This window comes from Formica exsecta, unplaced genomic scaffold, assembly GCF_003651465.1.
Source record: "Formica exsecta isolate Colony F162 unplaced genomic scaffold, ASM365146v1 scaffold90, whole genome shotgun sequence".
Taxonomy (NCBI): domain Eukaryota; kingdom Metazoa; phylum Arthropoda; class Insecta; order Hymenoptera; family Formicidae; genus Formica; species Formica exsecta.
The window spans coordinates 527704-540985 of record NW_021853667.1 but is presented as its reverse complement, the minus strand read 5'-3'; the positions used below and the strand labels follow the sequence as shown (position 1 = coordinate 540985).

The 13282-nt window shown below is 40.8% G+C and overlaps 1 protein-coding gene and 1 long non-coding RNA gene across 4 annotated transcripts in view; both read right to left on the bottom strand.

Moving 5' to 3' along the window:
- Positions 1 to 13282, bottom strand: part of LOC115245052 (eukaryotic translation initiation factor 4 gamma 3-like) — a 42806-nt gene that overhangs the window by 21870 nt on the left and 7654 nt on the right. For 2 of the 3 annotated variants that reach the window (XM_029823128.1, XM_029823129.1), the window contains exon 1: positions 4220 to 5210. The exons of the other annotated variant lie outside the window; for it this stretch is intronic. In XM_029823128.1, coding sequence (XP_029678988.1) covers positions 4220 to 4598 — 379 coding nt within the window. In that variant the 5' untranslated portion in view covers positions 4599 to 5210. Of the gene's footprint in view, positions 1 to 4219; positions 5211 to 13282 lie in introns of those variants that run through there. 3 annotated transcript variants of the gene reach the window in all.
- LOC115245053 lies at positions 1928 to 4209 on the bottom strand. The gene is made up of 2 exons (XR_003885476.1): positions 3456 to 4209; positions 1928 to 2712 (listed from the first exon to the last, which is right to left on the bottom strand). It is a non-coding gene; the product is annotated as an uncharacterized LOC115245053 (long non-coding RNA).

Genomic DNA, 13282 nt, shown 5'->3' with positions numbered 1-13282 from the left:
TTTTTTTTTTTTTTGGTCCGCGCGCCCTTTCCCCGTTTTTTTTTTTTTTTTTTTTTTGCGGGAAGGTTGCTTGGATTCGTTCCTCGGGTCTTCCTCGCAAGCCGCGCGGGCCAGAACAGATTCTCGCACGACGATCTCGTTTACGCGAGCACAACGTTGGCGTGACAGCGAGATTCGAACGTGAGCGAACGCACCGACGGGCCGACCTCGCGGACGGCCATCTTTGCACATGTGGGCAGGGACCGGGGAACAGTGCTGCTATCTGTCGTCCTGCGACGGCATCGATTCGCATACAGGAGCGACACCACTGGAAGCGCGCGCCTCTCGATATTCCAACAACATTTATTGTGATATCACACAAGAATCTGATCGATGCCTTTTTATTATATTTATTTCGATTTTCAAAAATATTTTTATTAAAAAACAATCTTTCGCGCTGAATTTCAAATATCATTCGAGCAAAAAAAAATCTCAATTTTTTCGACCGATATAAAAAGACTTTTTGCGTTTCGTTCTTTCTTTCTCTTTTCTCTAGACAGGATAATCACCATGAGTAGAGAGAGAGAGAGTGTCAACCGTGACGAAGACGATATGGCGGGATCGACATCGATCGACGTAGGGCCTTAGGGGAACGCGAGCCGGAATGCGGCGAGCCGCGCCTGGGCCGACGTCATCTCCGGTGAATGACGTATGCGGCTGTCGCACCCCACCCACTGCCGCATCCTCTCGGCGCTGAACGATGCGCCGTCTGTCGCGCACGGTGCACACGCGGCTTTCCGGGTCGCCTTCGGTTTAGGATCCGGGCGACATTGAGCGTAAACGGATCGCGGCACGAAACGCGCCGATCGCAAGCGCGGCTACGGCACTGCAACGCGAGCGAGAGTGGAAGCGTCGGGGGTTAGGTTAGGTTAGGCCGCCGCTTAAGCGCGCCACGTGGCGCGGTGCATCGATATTATCGCTCTCTCGAAGGAGAGCCGTAGAAACAACGGCCGTCGTCGATGATTAGTTAGGATCGATCAGACTAATTTCCTTCGATACTCTCGCTCTTATCCCTCCTTTCCCTCCCCTGCCACATCGGTACTCGCGAACGTAATAATGATAAGCGCGATGATAAGCGACGACGTTTGGTAGCGATAACGAGCGACTCTCATCAGTAAAGCGGAAGCTCGCGTTGTTTCGACAAGGATAGATGCGCTCTATCATTGTATTAATAAAGAAAAGAAAATATCAATATTGATAATTAATTTTTCAACATCTTCCTCGAGAGACTTCACCACTTCACTAATCTAGATTTAAAACCGTTCAAGGTTTCAGAAAAAAAATTTCGATGTAATCTCAGAAATATGTGCGAAATATATCAAGAAGGAACTGGACGGATTAGCTATGTCAATAATTAATAAATCTATTATATTTCAAGATTCACGTGTGAAATTATTAACTCTTTTGACGTAGTTTCTTCTTAATATGTATTGATATTTTTTTTCTTGTTTCCAAGCATGTGTGTCGAGAGAGCGTATAGTTTCGTGACGAACGTAACGAAGGCCGTACGGCTTTGATACGAAATAACGTTTCGAGGTCTGAATTACGTTTCGGTTTATGGAGCTTATCGCTTAAGTCGTTTAGCAATTTGCCGTCTCGTTAAAAGAGAGAAGACCGAGATGGAACGGGACGTATCGCGCGAAGGGAAAGGATCGAACGTACCTTCGTGGCGGCACAAGGTGGAAAGCGTTTTATCGATTGACCTATATCGCGAATTGTCTAAAGCGCCGTCCAGGGGCGCTAAGAACTAACCTAAATAGCGAGCCGTCCCGATATATCGATACCTGCAAATTAGGAAAAACGCCCGACTACTGTTTGATTAAAAAAAAAAAAAAATTAGATAAATTACACTGGCCTTCAATTTCTTTTTTTTTTTTTTAAATTTTAATCGTCCGTCGAAGAACGTAGCAAGATCAAACAAGAAACTTTAAAGAATAATTCTTAATAAATATCGCGTCTCTCCTGAAGAGAAAAAAAATCGCTAAATTAAAGCAGGAAAAATTTTATAAAATTGTCGGATTAAAATAGATATTAATGCGTCGTTTACGTCGTTTTAACATGACGGCGGTATTGTACTTATCCTCGCAGAGGAAAAGAGAGGATAGGAGAGGAGAGAGAAAAGAGGAAAGAGAACAGAGAGACGCGGCTCAAACTCGTGCGTCCGCAAATAGACACAAACGATTCGACTCCTGACAGATGGGTTACCGGGTCAGATTAACTATCCCGAGTGCGCTCGAAAATAACGCGCCTCGCATCATACTGTTTCATGATTGTGAGCGCACACAATTACTCGCAATATTCGAATGTCGACGTTGTCGCGTTGCCGAGCGATAAAAGGTTCAACGATCGACAATAGAAGAGGGACCCGGGTCTCTCGAAATTACATTAGCGCAGGTCATATGCCGAGTCAAGGACGACGACGACGAGGAGCCGTCGAGAATAATAAATAAAACGAGCGGCAAGAAAGCAGACGGCGGCAGTAAACTCTGCTCCCCCATCGGTCACCGGGTGTCTTCATGTCCGTGATGGAGCAAGTCAACGGACTCGCACGTCTCGATTTCGTTCGACGTTGCATGCGCAAAAAAAAATCAGCGATTGATGTATATTTTAGGAATCGAACATATTGCGAAGAAGAAGAGGGCAAGTTCAAAATTCGGATTAAAATCAAGAAACCTGGCGTCTTTCTCGAACCTTGAATTTCGGATATCTCTCATTTGTACGAGTCGCGTTATAAAAACTTATTTGCCGTAGTCAAAGCCATTCTTCTCGCGATCCTCGTAAATTATCTCGGCGCTGTATTACAGGAATTTAACGGGTCTTTACGATCTGATAGAAAATTCGATTTAAAAATTGTGAGCGAATATTCAGAGACGCTAAGATAATTTTCTTCACTAAACAATATTTTTTTATGCGACCGCTTGGTATTTTTTGTGTCAAATTATTGATTGATATAAAATGTTTTATGGTTATTAACAAAATTATAATTAAGGAAACTCAATTTTAGAGACGCGGGAAGCATCTCGGTTTACTTAAAAAAGATAGATTATTTCAAAAGATAATCGTATCCGGTATTTTGATACCGTAAATAATGATTAGATAAACTTGAAGATCGACGAATTCTCTTACTGACATTCGGTCAGCTGTTTGGCACACATCCAACGACGTCTAACTATCGGCCTACTATTGCTGCTTGCTAAATAATTAGATTATTAACGAATGTATGAGAGATGTATATCGTCGATCGATGTAAGATCAACATGGTTTTATACATACTATACTCGCTGATATCGCGCGCATCGCGATATTTCGAGCTTCTTCTAGAGAATCGAAATATCGATGTTTGAAATAAATTTATCTAATCGATTAATTGGACGAATTTCCGGTCTCGTGCGGGCCAACCTGAGAATGTACTAAACCTGGCGTCTTTCTCGAACCTTGAATTTCGGATATCTCTCATTTGTACGAGTCGCGTTATAAAAACTTATTTGCCGTAGTCAAAGCCATTCTTCTCGCGATCCTCGTAAATTATCTCGGCGCTGTATTACAGGAATTTAACGGGTCTTTACGATCTGATAGAAAATTCGATTTAAAAATTGTGAGCGAATATTCAGAGACGCTAAGATAATTTTCTTCACTAAACAATATTTTTTTATGCGACCGCTTGGTATTTTTTGTGTCAAATTATTGATTGATATAAAATGTTTTATGGTTATTAACAAAATTATAATTAAGGAAACTCAATTTTAGAGACGCGGGAAGCATCTCGGTTTACTTAAAAAAGATAGATTATTTCAAAAGATAATCGCATCCGGTATTTTGATACCGTAAATAATGATTAGATAAACTTGAAGATCGACGAATTCTCTTACTGACATTCGGTCAGCTGTTTGGCACACATCCAACGACGTCTAACTATCGGCCTACTATTGCTGCTTGCTAAATAATTAGATTATTAACGAATGTATGAGAGATGTATATCGTCGATCGATGTAAGATCAACATGGTTTTATACATACTATACTCGCTGATATCGCGCGCATCGCGATATTTCGAGCTTCTTCTAGAGAATCGAAATATCGATGTTTGAAATAAATTTATCTAATCGATTAATTGGACGAATTTCCGGTCTCGTGCGGGCCAACCTGAGAATGTACTCTCTCTCTCTCTTTCTTTTACTTACTATTCGCAGCGACTCGATATTGGGGCGGCATTTGCGTTTGCTGCTGCTGCTGTTGTTGCTGGGTTTGTTGCTGCTGTTGCTGATGATGCTGGTGTTGATGATGATGATGGTTAAGGTGGTGGCTGATGTTGACGGTGAGCTGGGGAGGATGCGTGAGTTGATTGAGGTGGGGACTCGGCGACGGCGGCGGTTGAGGCTGATGGCCGGGATGCACATGGTGATTATGACCTGGCTGCGGATTCTGACCGGGATGCGTGGCGGTGAGATGATGGGGATGATGGGGACCGCCACAGTGCGGCAGCAGACAATGCATAGGTGCTAAGGTACCGACGGCGACACCCACTGTGCCCTCCTTCGAGACGCCATATCTCGAAACCATTCTTCCTTGATCGAGCAGCCCGTCGCTGCTCCTCGGCGTCTTCTCGCTCGCACGTAGCGAGGTTCTCGTCGCACGCGACTCCCTCTCGGCCGGGAATCGCTCCACGATGATGATCGCTGGTTAGAGATGACCGTACGCTATCGACGAAATTCGACGAAAGGTGTTTACGTAATGATACATGCAGCGAAACTTATTCGCGACCATCGTCGCGATCCGGATACCGGGCGGATTCTCTTCCGAACACGAATGTCGATTACGACGAGATTTTTTTTTTTTCTTTTCTTTTTCTTTTACGCTTTTCGAGATCGGAGAATTCCTCCTCTTGCGTGAAGCGCGCGGTCTCTAAGCTAAACCACAGTTTAACGACGTTGGAGAAGCGCGAGAGGTTCGCCCGTACTTAACCAACACAGATCGCGATCCGTCAACTTAACAATCGGGTATGGCGCGCCATGGTGACATCGTCTATTCGTCCATTCGGTCGACAGACCTGAATTTCCGCCTTCCTCGATGAACGATGACTGTCGTCGCGCGCTTCCTCCCGTACGGCATTAAGCGCAGCCGTTCAGATCGATTTCAAAATTCAGAATCCGTCGAATATACGATCTGTCGTCGCGCACGAAAAAAAAAAAAAATATCGAAGGTCGTTGCGTACACGCGTGATCCGACTGACTGTAACTACTGGTTCCGAAGCCGCGCGAAAAGAACGCGCGGGCGTTCGGTCCGCCCGTACGCGTGTGCGTGCGTACGTGCGTGCATGCGTAAGTGTGCACCGGATCGTTCACAGAATCGCAAATGAGATCTTTCGCCGAGGTTTTGATGAACTCGATTCTCGCGTAACTGAAGCTGCCAAGAGAAAATCTAATCAAATTAAAGGCGCGTTTTCACAAAAAAAAAAAAAAAATATATATATATATATATATCAAACGCACACACGTGGTCGTGGCGCGATCGTGATTTTTATCACGGCGACGAGAGAAGGGGCGCCGCAAATCACTCGCATCGATCGTACCCGGAGAGCACCGAGGGAACGAAGGAGGAAGAGATGCGAAGGACGATGCGACGAGGACGACGTGGTTAGGACTCGTCGTAACGGCCCCGACGACTGTCAAAATCACCGTCGCTGTTTTGTCGTCGCGCGTGCACGTCCTCCCGCTTGTATACTTGGCATAGGTGGCGGAACCGGGCCTCTCTGTCGGACTCTCTGTCTCTATCGCGGCTCGTCCAAAATCGATATTTAAGGCTCGACCGGCGTCGTCTCTCCCACTTGGTGTGTCGCTCACTCCCGCCACACTCACGGACGGAAAACTCGCCCGCCGTGGTTCAAGGGGCTTTTATCTCACACCGATGGATCCCCCGCCCCCCAAACGATGACGATATTACGTTATATACGGTCGTCTACGCGCGCGAAACAGTAACGTAACAAATTTTTTTTTTTTTTTTTTTTCCCCCTTTCAATCCTCCCGGGAACGTTCTCGCGTTTCTGCCTCGCCTCGCCGTGAAGCTACTGTTGTCTCGGCGCGACGATCGGGAGCGTTCGGTCGCGCGCCGGAAATTGCCGAAGCACCGTCAACTCTTGCCTAAGTATCTCTCTCGTCGGGATGCGCGTACACTCGGCTCGGAGGGGAAGAAAAACGTGGGGGGGGGGGGGGGAAGAAAAAAAAAGAAAAAGAAAATATGATTTACCGATGGATGAAGGAATCGAAGCACAGGCTGTGGCTGTTAATCGCCACTCGTCGCACGCACGTTGGTGCACGCACACATATATATATATCTCTATCTACACACACATACGACTGGGGTACACGTACGCTACGCGCGACGGCGGCGACGAATGCCAAGAGCGCGGTTGGTGCACCTACGACGCACAACCGTGACGGGTATGACGATGTCGAACGGCGTCGTCGGCGTCGTTCCGACACCCAGCATCAAGATGCACGAGCACGGGTGTGCCTTCCTCGCGATGTAAGTTTCCACCCAACTCCGGTCCGCGCTACTCGGTCGAACGACACGATCTCGTATCTCAACGCCGACGAGAGCGTACCCTTGTTTAAGGGACGCTACGTTGGACTGATGTCCTACCCGCACGGACCTACGGGAATCGCGAACCGCCTGGCCCTAGCGCCATCTGCGACCAATAATGTCCAGGGACGTATAACGTTTCTGGAAACCCCCACTCTTTGCTACGGCCAAGTATGCGTATACGCAGTGTCTTACCTCCCTCCTAATTTTTTTTTTTTTTTTTTCCTATGCATTGTTTATTGTTCGTCTACTATCCGGAATATTTTCTATTATTATGTAAATACAAAACGTATTTCTTCTTCAACGGATTTTGTTCCTTTTGTATCGAAATATGTAAAATATGTTAATTTTAATAAAGAATCTAGTTAATTGAATAAAATAAATGTGCTAGAAATCTTTCCCTTTTCCTCTTAATTTGCCTCTGATAAAACTATCAATGTGTACTTTCGAAAATATTGTCTATTATTTTTTCTCGTTCTTTATTTGATACGACAAAAAAGTGTAAACTTGTTTCTTTCAGTTCTTAGATCACTTTTGTGATGTGTCACGATATACATAATGTATTTGTTTTTTATGATGTATACATAATATACGCATTATTTTTGTCGAACAAATACATTGAAAATTAAATTTCACAGAAATTATAAAATAAAAAACAGAATCGAGATCTTTTTTGAGACACCATATACAGCTTGTCTATTTATAATAATAATAATAATAAATGTGCATGTATATTAAATATTAATTACTAAATAATAATATGTTTAATATAACACAATGCAAAACTTGTTAATTAATTTTCCACAAATTATAAATATCTTACAAAAATCACGATAAACATTCATATGTATGGAATATCTATAAATATTCTTTTCTGACTTTGCAAAATTATAATAATAATTTGTATAATCAATTTGTTTCTCATTCATCTCGTATATAAGCGACACGTATCTCACATGATTAAACTTGCCAAGATAAACATTATGTTGCAGTAAAATTTTATTGTATCTGAAAAAATAATTTTTTTCTTCTTTTATATTGTAATAACATTTGGATATTTAATATTGTTTTATTTAAAAAATCGAGAAAAAATTGCCAAATTTCTTCTAATTTTTCAAGTATAATAATTTATTTATCAAAGTTTTTAAATTTGCAGGACTTTATTTAATATATGTCATATATAGTATCAAAGTATAAATTTAACTCTTTAATAAAGAAAATGTGGAACATGTTTCAACCGAAAGTAGAAAGTTTTTCTCCTATTTGTATCTTGTACAGTGTCATAAAAGAAATAGACAAATCTAGATTTATTGCTTTATAGTACACGAAAGCAATTTACGTGGACTTAGGAAAAATACCATAGAATTTTTGCCGCTAATGTTCATGTGTCGGCATTTCTTAAAGACGAAACGGAAATGATATTCGATGGATACATAGATAGTTGATAGTTACCTTTGCAAATTCTTTCAACATATCAATGTAACAGATACACGAGACACGAGTAAAATGAAAAATGAAAGTTGAGAGAGAAAAGATAAAAAGAGAAATAAAAATATTTTTTCGAGGTAAAAAGGTATTTTCAAGGATTTAAGCTAAAAACACCTTTTGTTTAACTAATTATATAGAAATATAATAGCACTGTAAAGGCATAAAGAATTTGTAAAAATATGCTAGTACGGTTTATAATACATATTGTTAGAAAAAATATTATATATTGTACACGTATATATTTATATATATAAATATATATAACTTAAAAAATTACAATAAATTTTGCAATTTTCTCCCGATGTTTTAAACAAAATATATTGAATACACAATCGTCAATACAATATAAAAAGACATAAAAAATCGAGAGAATATTGCAAAATTTATTATAATTTTTCAAATAATAATTTATTTATCAAAGTCCTTAAATTTTCGGGACATTATATATATATCATACAAGTTTTATGCACTACGGAAAACTCAAATCGATAGAAACGAAACACGATTCGAGAAACTGCTCATCGAAGAATTTATTGTTACCGAGCATATGTATCTTGAATAATGATGAATAACTAGTTCTAATGTGCGATAAAAATGGGGAACAAAAAGAATAGTAAAAATTAGTTAAATAAAAGAAAATCCATATATTGTTCTTGACAATCTAAACTATAGATGTCGAACCTTGTCATATTGTAGATAAATACGCCTTTTCCCTTTATACAATTGCCTTTAGTCAAAGGTCACTTTTACTTTACAGAAGCAATCTTCTCATCTTCACGTTATTTGTGTGAAGGTTGTTTTCTACAAAATTTTTATCTTTGTTCTGTCTTTCCCTTCCTCCCCCCCGAAAAGAAACTAACGGTTTTCTCGTAAATTTAAAGAATTTCTTTTGCTTTAAGGGACGTATCTACGTTCACTTAGAAGTTTTTCAACCGTTAGAAGAAAGCTGATATTATTTACTTTGATCGAAACGGTTCTATCGATTTATGTTTGATTTATTATTGGTTTTCGATATATCACGATAAATTTAATTGATAAAAATTGAAAAACTTTTATCGCGTTTATATATATTTATCATATATATTCTTTATTAGAATATTACTTTTGTGAATTCGTAAATCATTAACTTCGAATTTCTTTTATCGTACGTCTTTAAATCAAAAATTCCTTAATAGAGAGATAACAAGAAGACAATATTTATCTCCTTTGATTAGATATTAAAAAGTCCATGTTTTAGAGAGAAAAGCGTATATATCATATCGTTTAATTTTTTTAGCGCTAAGTTATGAAAAGGGATCATTGCGGGTATCCCGATAACGCGATTAAGAGGAGCGGAAAATTATTAAAGACGATTCTCGCGACGATAACGAGAAAGTGCAAGTAGATATGACCGAGTCGAGCAATTCCGCGAAGATGCACATACGTGGGTGGATATCGAAAGGGCGCGTGCACGAAGGTGGCAGAGATGAGAGACAAAGAGAGAGAGAGAGAGAGAGATAAAGAAAGAGGTCCTGAGAGACGAAGGGGAGCGGATTCGCGAATTCGCCGCGTAGGTTAGGTGATAACCCAGTTTCGCCAGTGCACCAGGCCAAGCTGCAGCACCGTCGTGAACCGATCGATACCTATATGCACCCGGCGCTGCCCACAGCCTAGATTCACCGCTTCTAGGATAGGTGCGAGATGGCGGATATATATCGCATGACCCGCGTGACCTACATCTCATCGCGAATAAGAGAAAAGGGGAAAAAAAAAAGATCATCGCTGTCCGATCATCGTCTCGAATCCGACGAATTTGTCATTTGTTCTTATAATCGTTGCGTCTCTAATCGCTCGCGACATCAGTCAAAAGATTATATATCGCGTTAGCTTTTTTTACAATAAAATTGTTCGAATTTTCGTGTCTAAAAAAAAGTCTACGATATCCTGCGAATATTACTAAGAAATATTGCAATATTCAACCGTAATTGGATTTGCGAGGATGAAGATGATTTTACAGGCATTGGAAAGAAACGCGCAGATCTCATGGTTTTAAACGCTTTAAACGGATTAGTTTTTATTTATCTTTTCTTTTCCTAAGAGATACGCCTATTCTTTTAATACTCATTGTTAGAAACATCTGGAAGTGATATTTATCGTTTGCTTTTCGAAAACTTTCTACGAGACTGAATATTCTCGTTCAATTTTGTAAGACCGTCTTTCACGTGAAATTCAGGAGCAGATGAAGATCACCAGAGGGGAGAGAAGGAGGAGGAGGAGGAGGAGAAGGGACGAGACGGCAGATCTGTAACCTCGCGCAACCTTCGACTGTCTCGACCCGAAGCTTTCAGCCAGACGAGAGGAAGTTCAAAGTCCTCACGCGAAAACATATAGCCTACTGAGTCATACCCAGAATATATCGAAATCCGGCGACTGTGCAAATGGATTTTATCTAAGGCGAAATTTTTATCTAAATCGAGTAAATTATAGAATTTTTGGTCGCCGATGCAATCTGTCGACTTTATCTCGCAAAGATGCCGGGAAAGAAAGGCACGCGATTTGACAGACAAAAAAAAAAGAATTGTTTTTCCAGGGGTCTTTGAGCCTTCGAGCCGTTGACCTTGGGAAGGTAGCATGGAAACCTCGTGGGGTGTCGAGCAGTAATGTGTGAACTCTCGATGTATCTCTCTTCTTTTCTTTGTCTCCATGTGGGTGTTCGATAGGTTAGCAGCCCGTGAAAAGTGGGAGAGAGAGAAAGACAATGAACGAGAACAGAGAAGAACGAGGGAAAGGAAGACACCAGGAGAAGAGGGTTTTACGCATCGACAAATGTCTGGATATGGGAGACGCAGAGTCTACGCGAAGGAAAGAAGGGTCGATATTTACCGACCTTCTCTCTCTCTCTCTCTCTTCCATTTTATTCCCCCCCTCTCCCCGGGCAACGACCTACCACCCTCGCTCCTTACGAATGTTCGACGTTGTCTACTCTCTCGCTATCCTTCGCCACGCGTTATACGCCGCGTCCTAACCCTCAAACGACCCCGGACATCCCCCAAACCTACGCATGACACCATGGTCGTGAACGACCGAGCAACGACCGCGTCTGTCGATGACATATGTCATTACGAGAAGCTTTTCCCGCCTTTCTCGCGTTCCGCCATCGATCTCGTCGGGGGTAGTTTCGAGTTTTGCTAGCATGAAATTTAAATGGAGGAATTTGGACGGAATCGTGCAACGATTGACCGGTAACCTTAAGGTGGGTATACACTTAGCGAACGAACACCGAACGAACAGCGAATGCGAAACTTCTTGAACGTTTTTCTCGCACGAATTGTCTTTGATGTACCGCCTCATGAGGGAACCGAGCCGAATGCGAATCGAACGTTCTGTTCGCATTCGCTTTTGCGTATATATCTGCCGAATGATAACAATGAACGTTTGCATTCGCTGTTCGTTCGCTAAGTGTATACCCACCTTTAGATTGTCCGGAATGAGATTTACAAGGTGCAAGATGGAAACTACGCGTCTCTCGCGCTGCCATACTGCCAGCTGAGAAACTAATCCCCAGAAACTCTGTCGGTCAGACAGAGCAGACAGTCACCTTGTGCGTCGCACAGGTGAGAATAAGCAGAATATAATATATAAAAGCGGGCGATAACATTGGTTTAACGATTGTGTAACGAGATATCCAATTAATATAATAAAAACACTTAATAAATTTCATTTAAAATTTTGTGTAACATATCTCTCTCTCTCTTTCTTTCTTTCTCTGGAGTGAAATCCACGAACATGTAATTAATTAGGATCCACGCAAGCAATTAATATCGTGCACGCAGCGAAACAAAGCTAAAGCGGAAGTAGCGAGACTATTCGCCGACCTGATAACACCTGCTTTTTAATCGGCGATCGTATAGTATATATATGCAAATATTTCGTTCGATTTAATCACTGCATAATAGATTTATTACAAACAGATTTTTTTACAAATAATCCGATTTAAAATTTTATCCTAGTCTTGAAACTAAGAATCTTTTTGTATTCGAAAAAGTTCTTCTTATCTTATTCTTCTTTTCTTATTCCGAGGTAAAAGTGAAGAAATTTTTGACCTGAGTCCCACTATTGTTAACTGCACCGCCTTAATAAACAGCATCTAATCTTTCACATCAATTTACCTTCGACATTCATTTATCATTTTCAATAGAAAGTTGCTGCATTCTTAAACAAAGGACAAAACTATTTTCTAAATTGTCAGTCGATGTGTAAAAAAGAAAAACATACAATTCCAATAAAATAAAATGTTTCGACATTCTGTTAGAATGTATTCAAAGAGAAATTACTCCCCTCCTGAAAAGAAGAATTTTACATTTCTGATATTTTATGACTCTCGTTAAAACTGCTCAAATAAAACTGTTCCTCGATTTATATATGCTTGTAAATTCTCTCTCTTGGATGTTACGGTCTTCAAGTGTCGAAAATAATATTAACCAAAAAATAGATATTTTGAGATTCTTAAAATAATTTATTTTAGAATTTGACATTTCGTGGATTTTTTACGTCGAAAAACAATAAAGATTAATAAAACGTACACGTACGTCGATCGCGCGAGATCGCCGGCATTAATGTTTCAGAGAGATATGTCAAAATCAAAAAGTTATCCAGTCGCGTGCGTAAAAGTGCGCTTTCTACCAGGAACTGTGTTTAGAAGCTGGTTCAGCGCGGAATGGCCAGTGCGCCTCGCACACTGTGTTAAATGTCACAATGTTAACGCGTGCGACTTTAACGGCCAGCAGTCGCCGAACATATAAATCAAGGAACGGTTTTATCCGGAGCAATTTCAATGAGATTCGTAAAACGTCAGAAATCTGAAATTTCCGGGAATTATAATTTCTTTTCGAATGCGCTCTGCCAGCGTTTTGTAAAATTCTACGATATTTTATTAAAATTCCACGTTCTCATTGATTGTCGCGGCTGGATTAACCGGTCTGGAAAGTAGTTTTGTTCTTCGTTCAAAGCCCCAAGATATTTTGTTACACGGAATGCATTTGTACGTAATTCTCGTAACGAATCGTAGATCGAAGAAACGACGCGAAAAAAATTTACTTGTAACACCTGTTTGAAATATGAACGCAAGAAACGAGCAGAGACAAGCGTCGACAAAAAAATTCCACGTAAATATCTTCCTCTAACGCAAAAAAAATTCC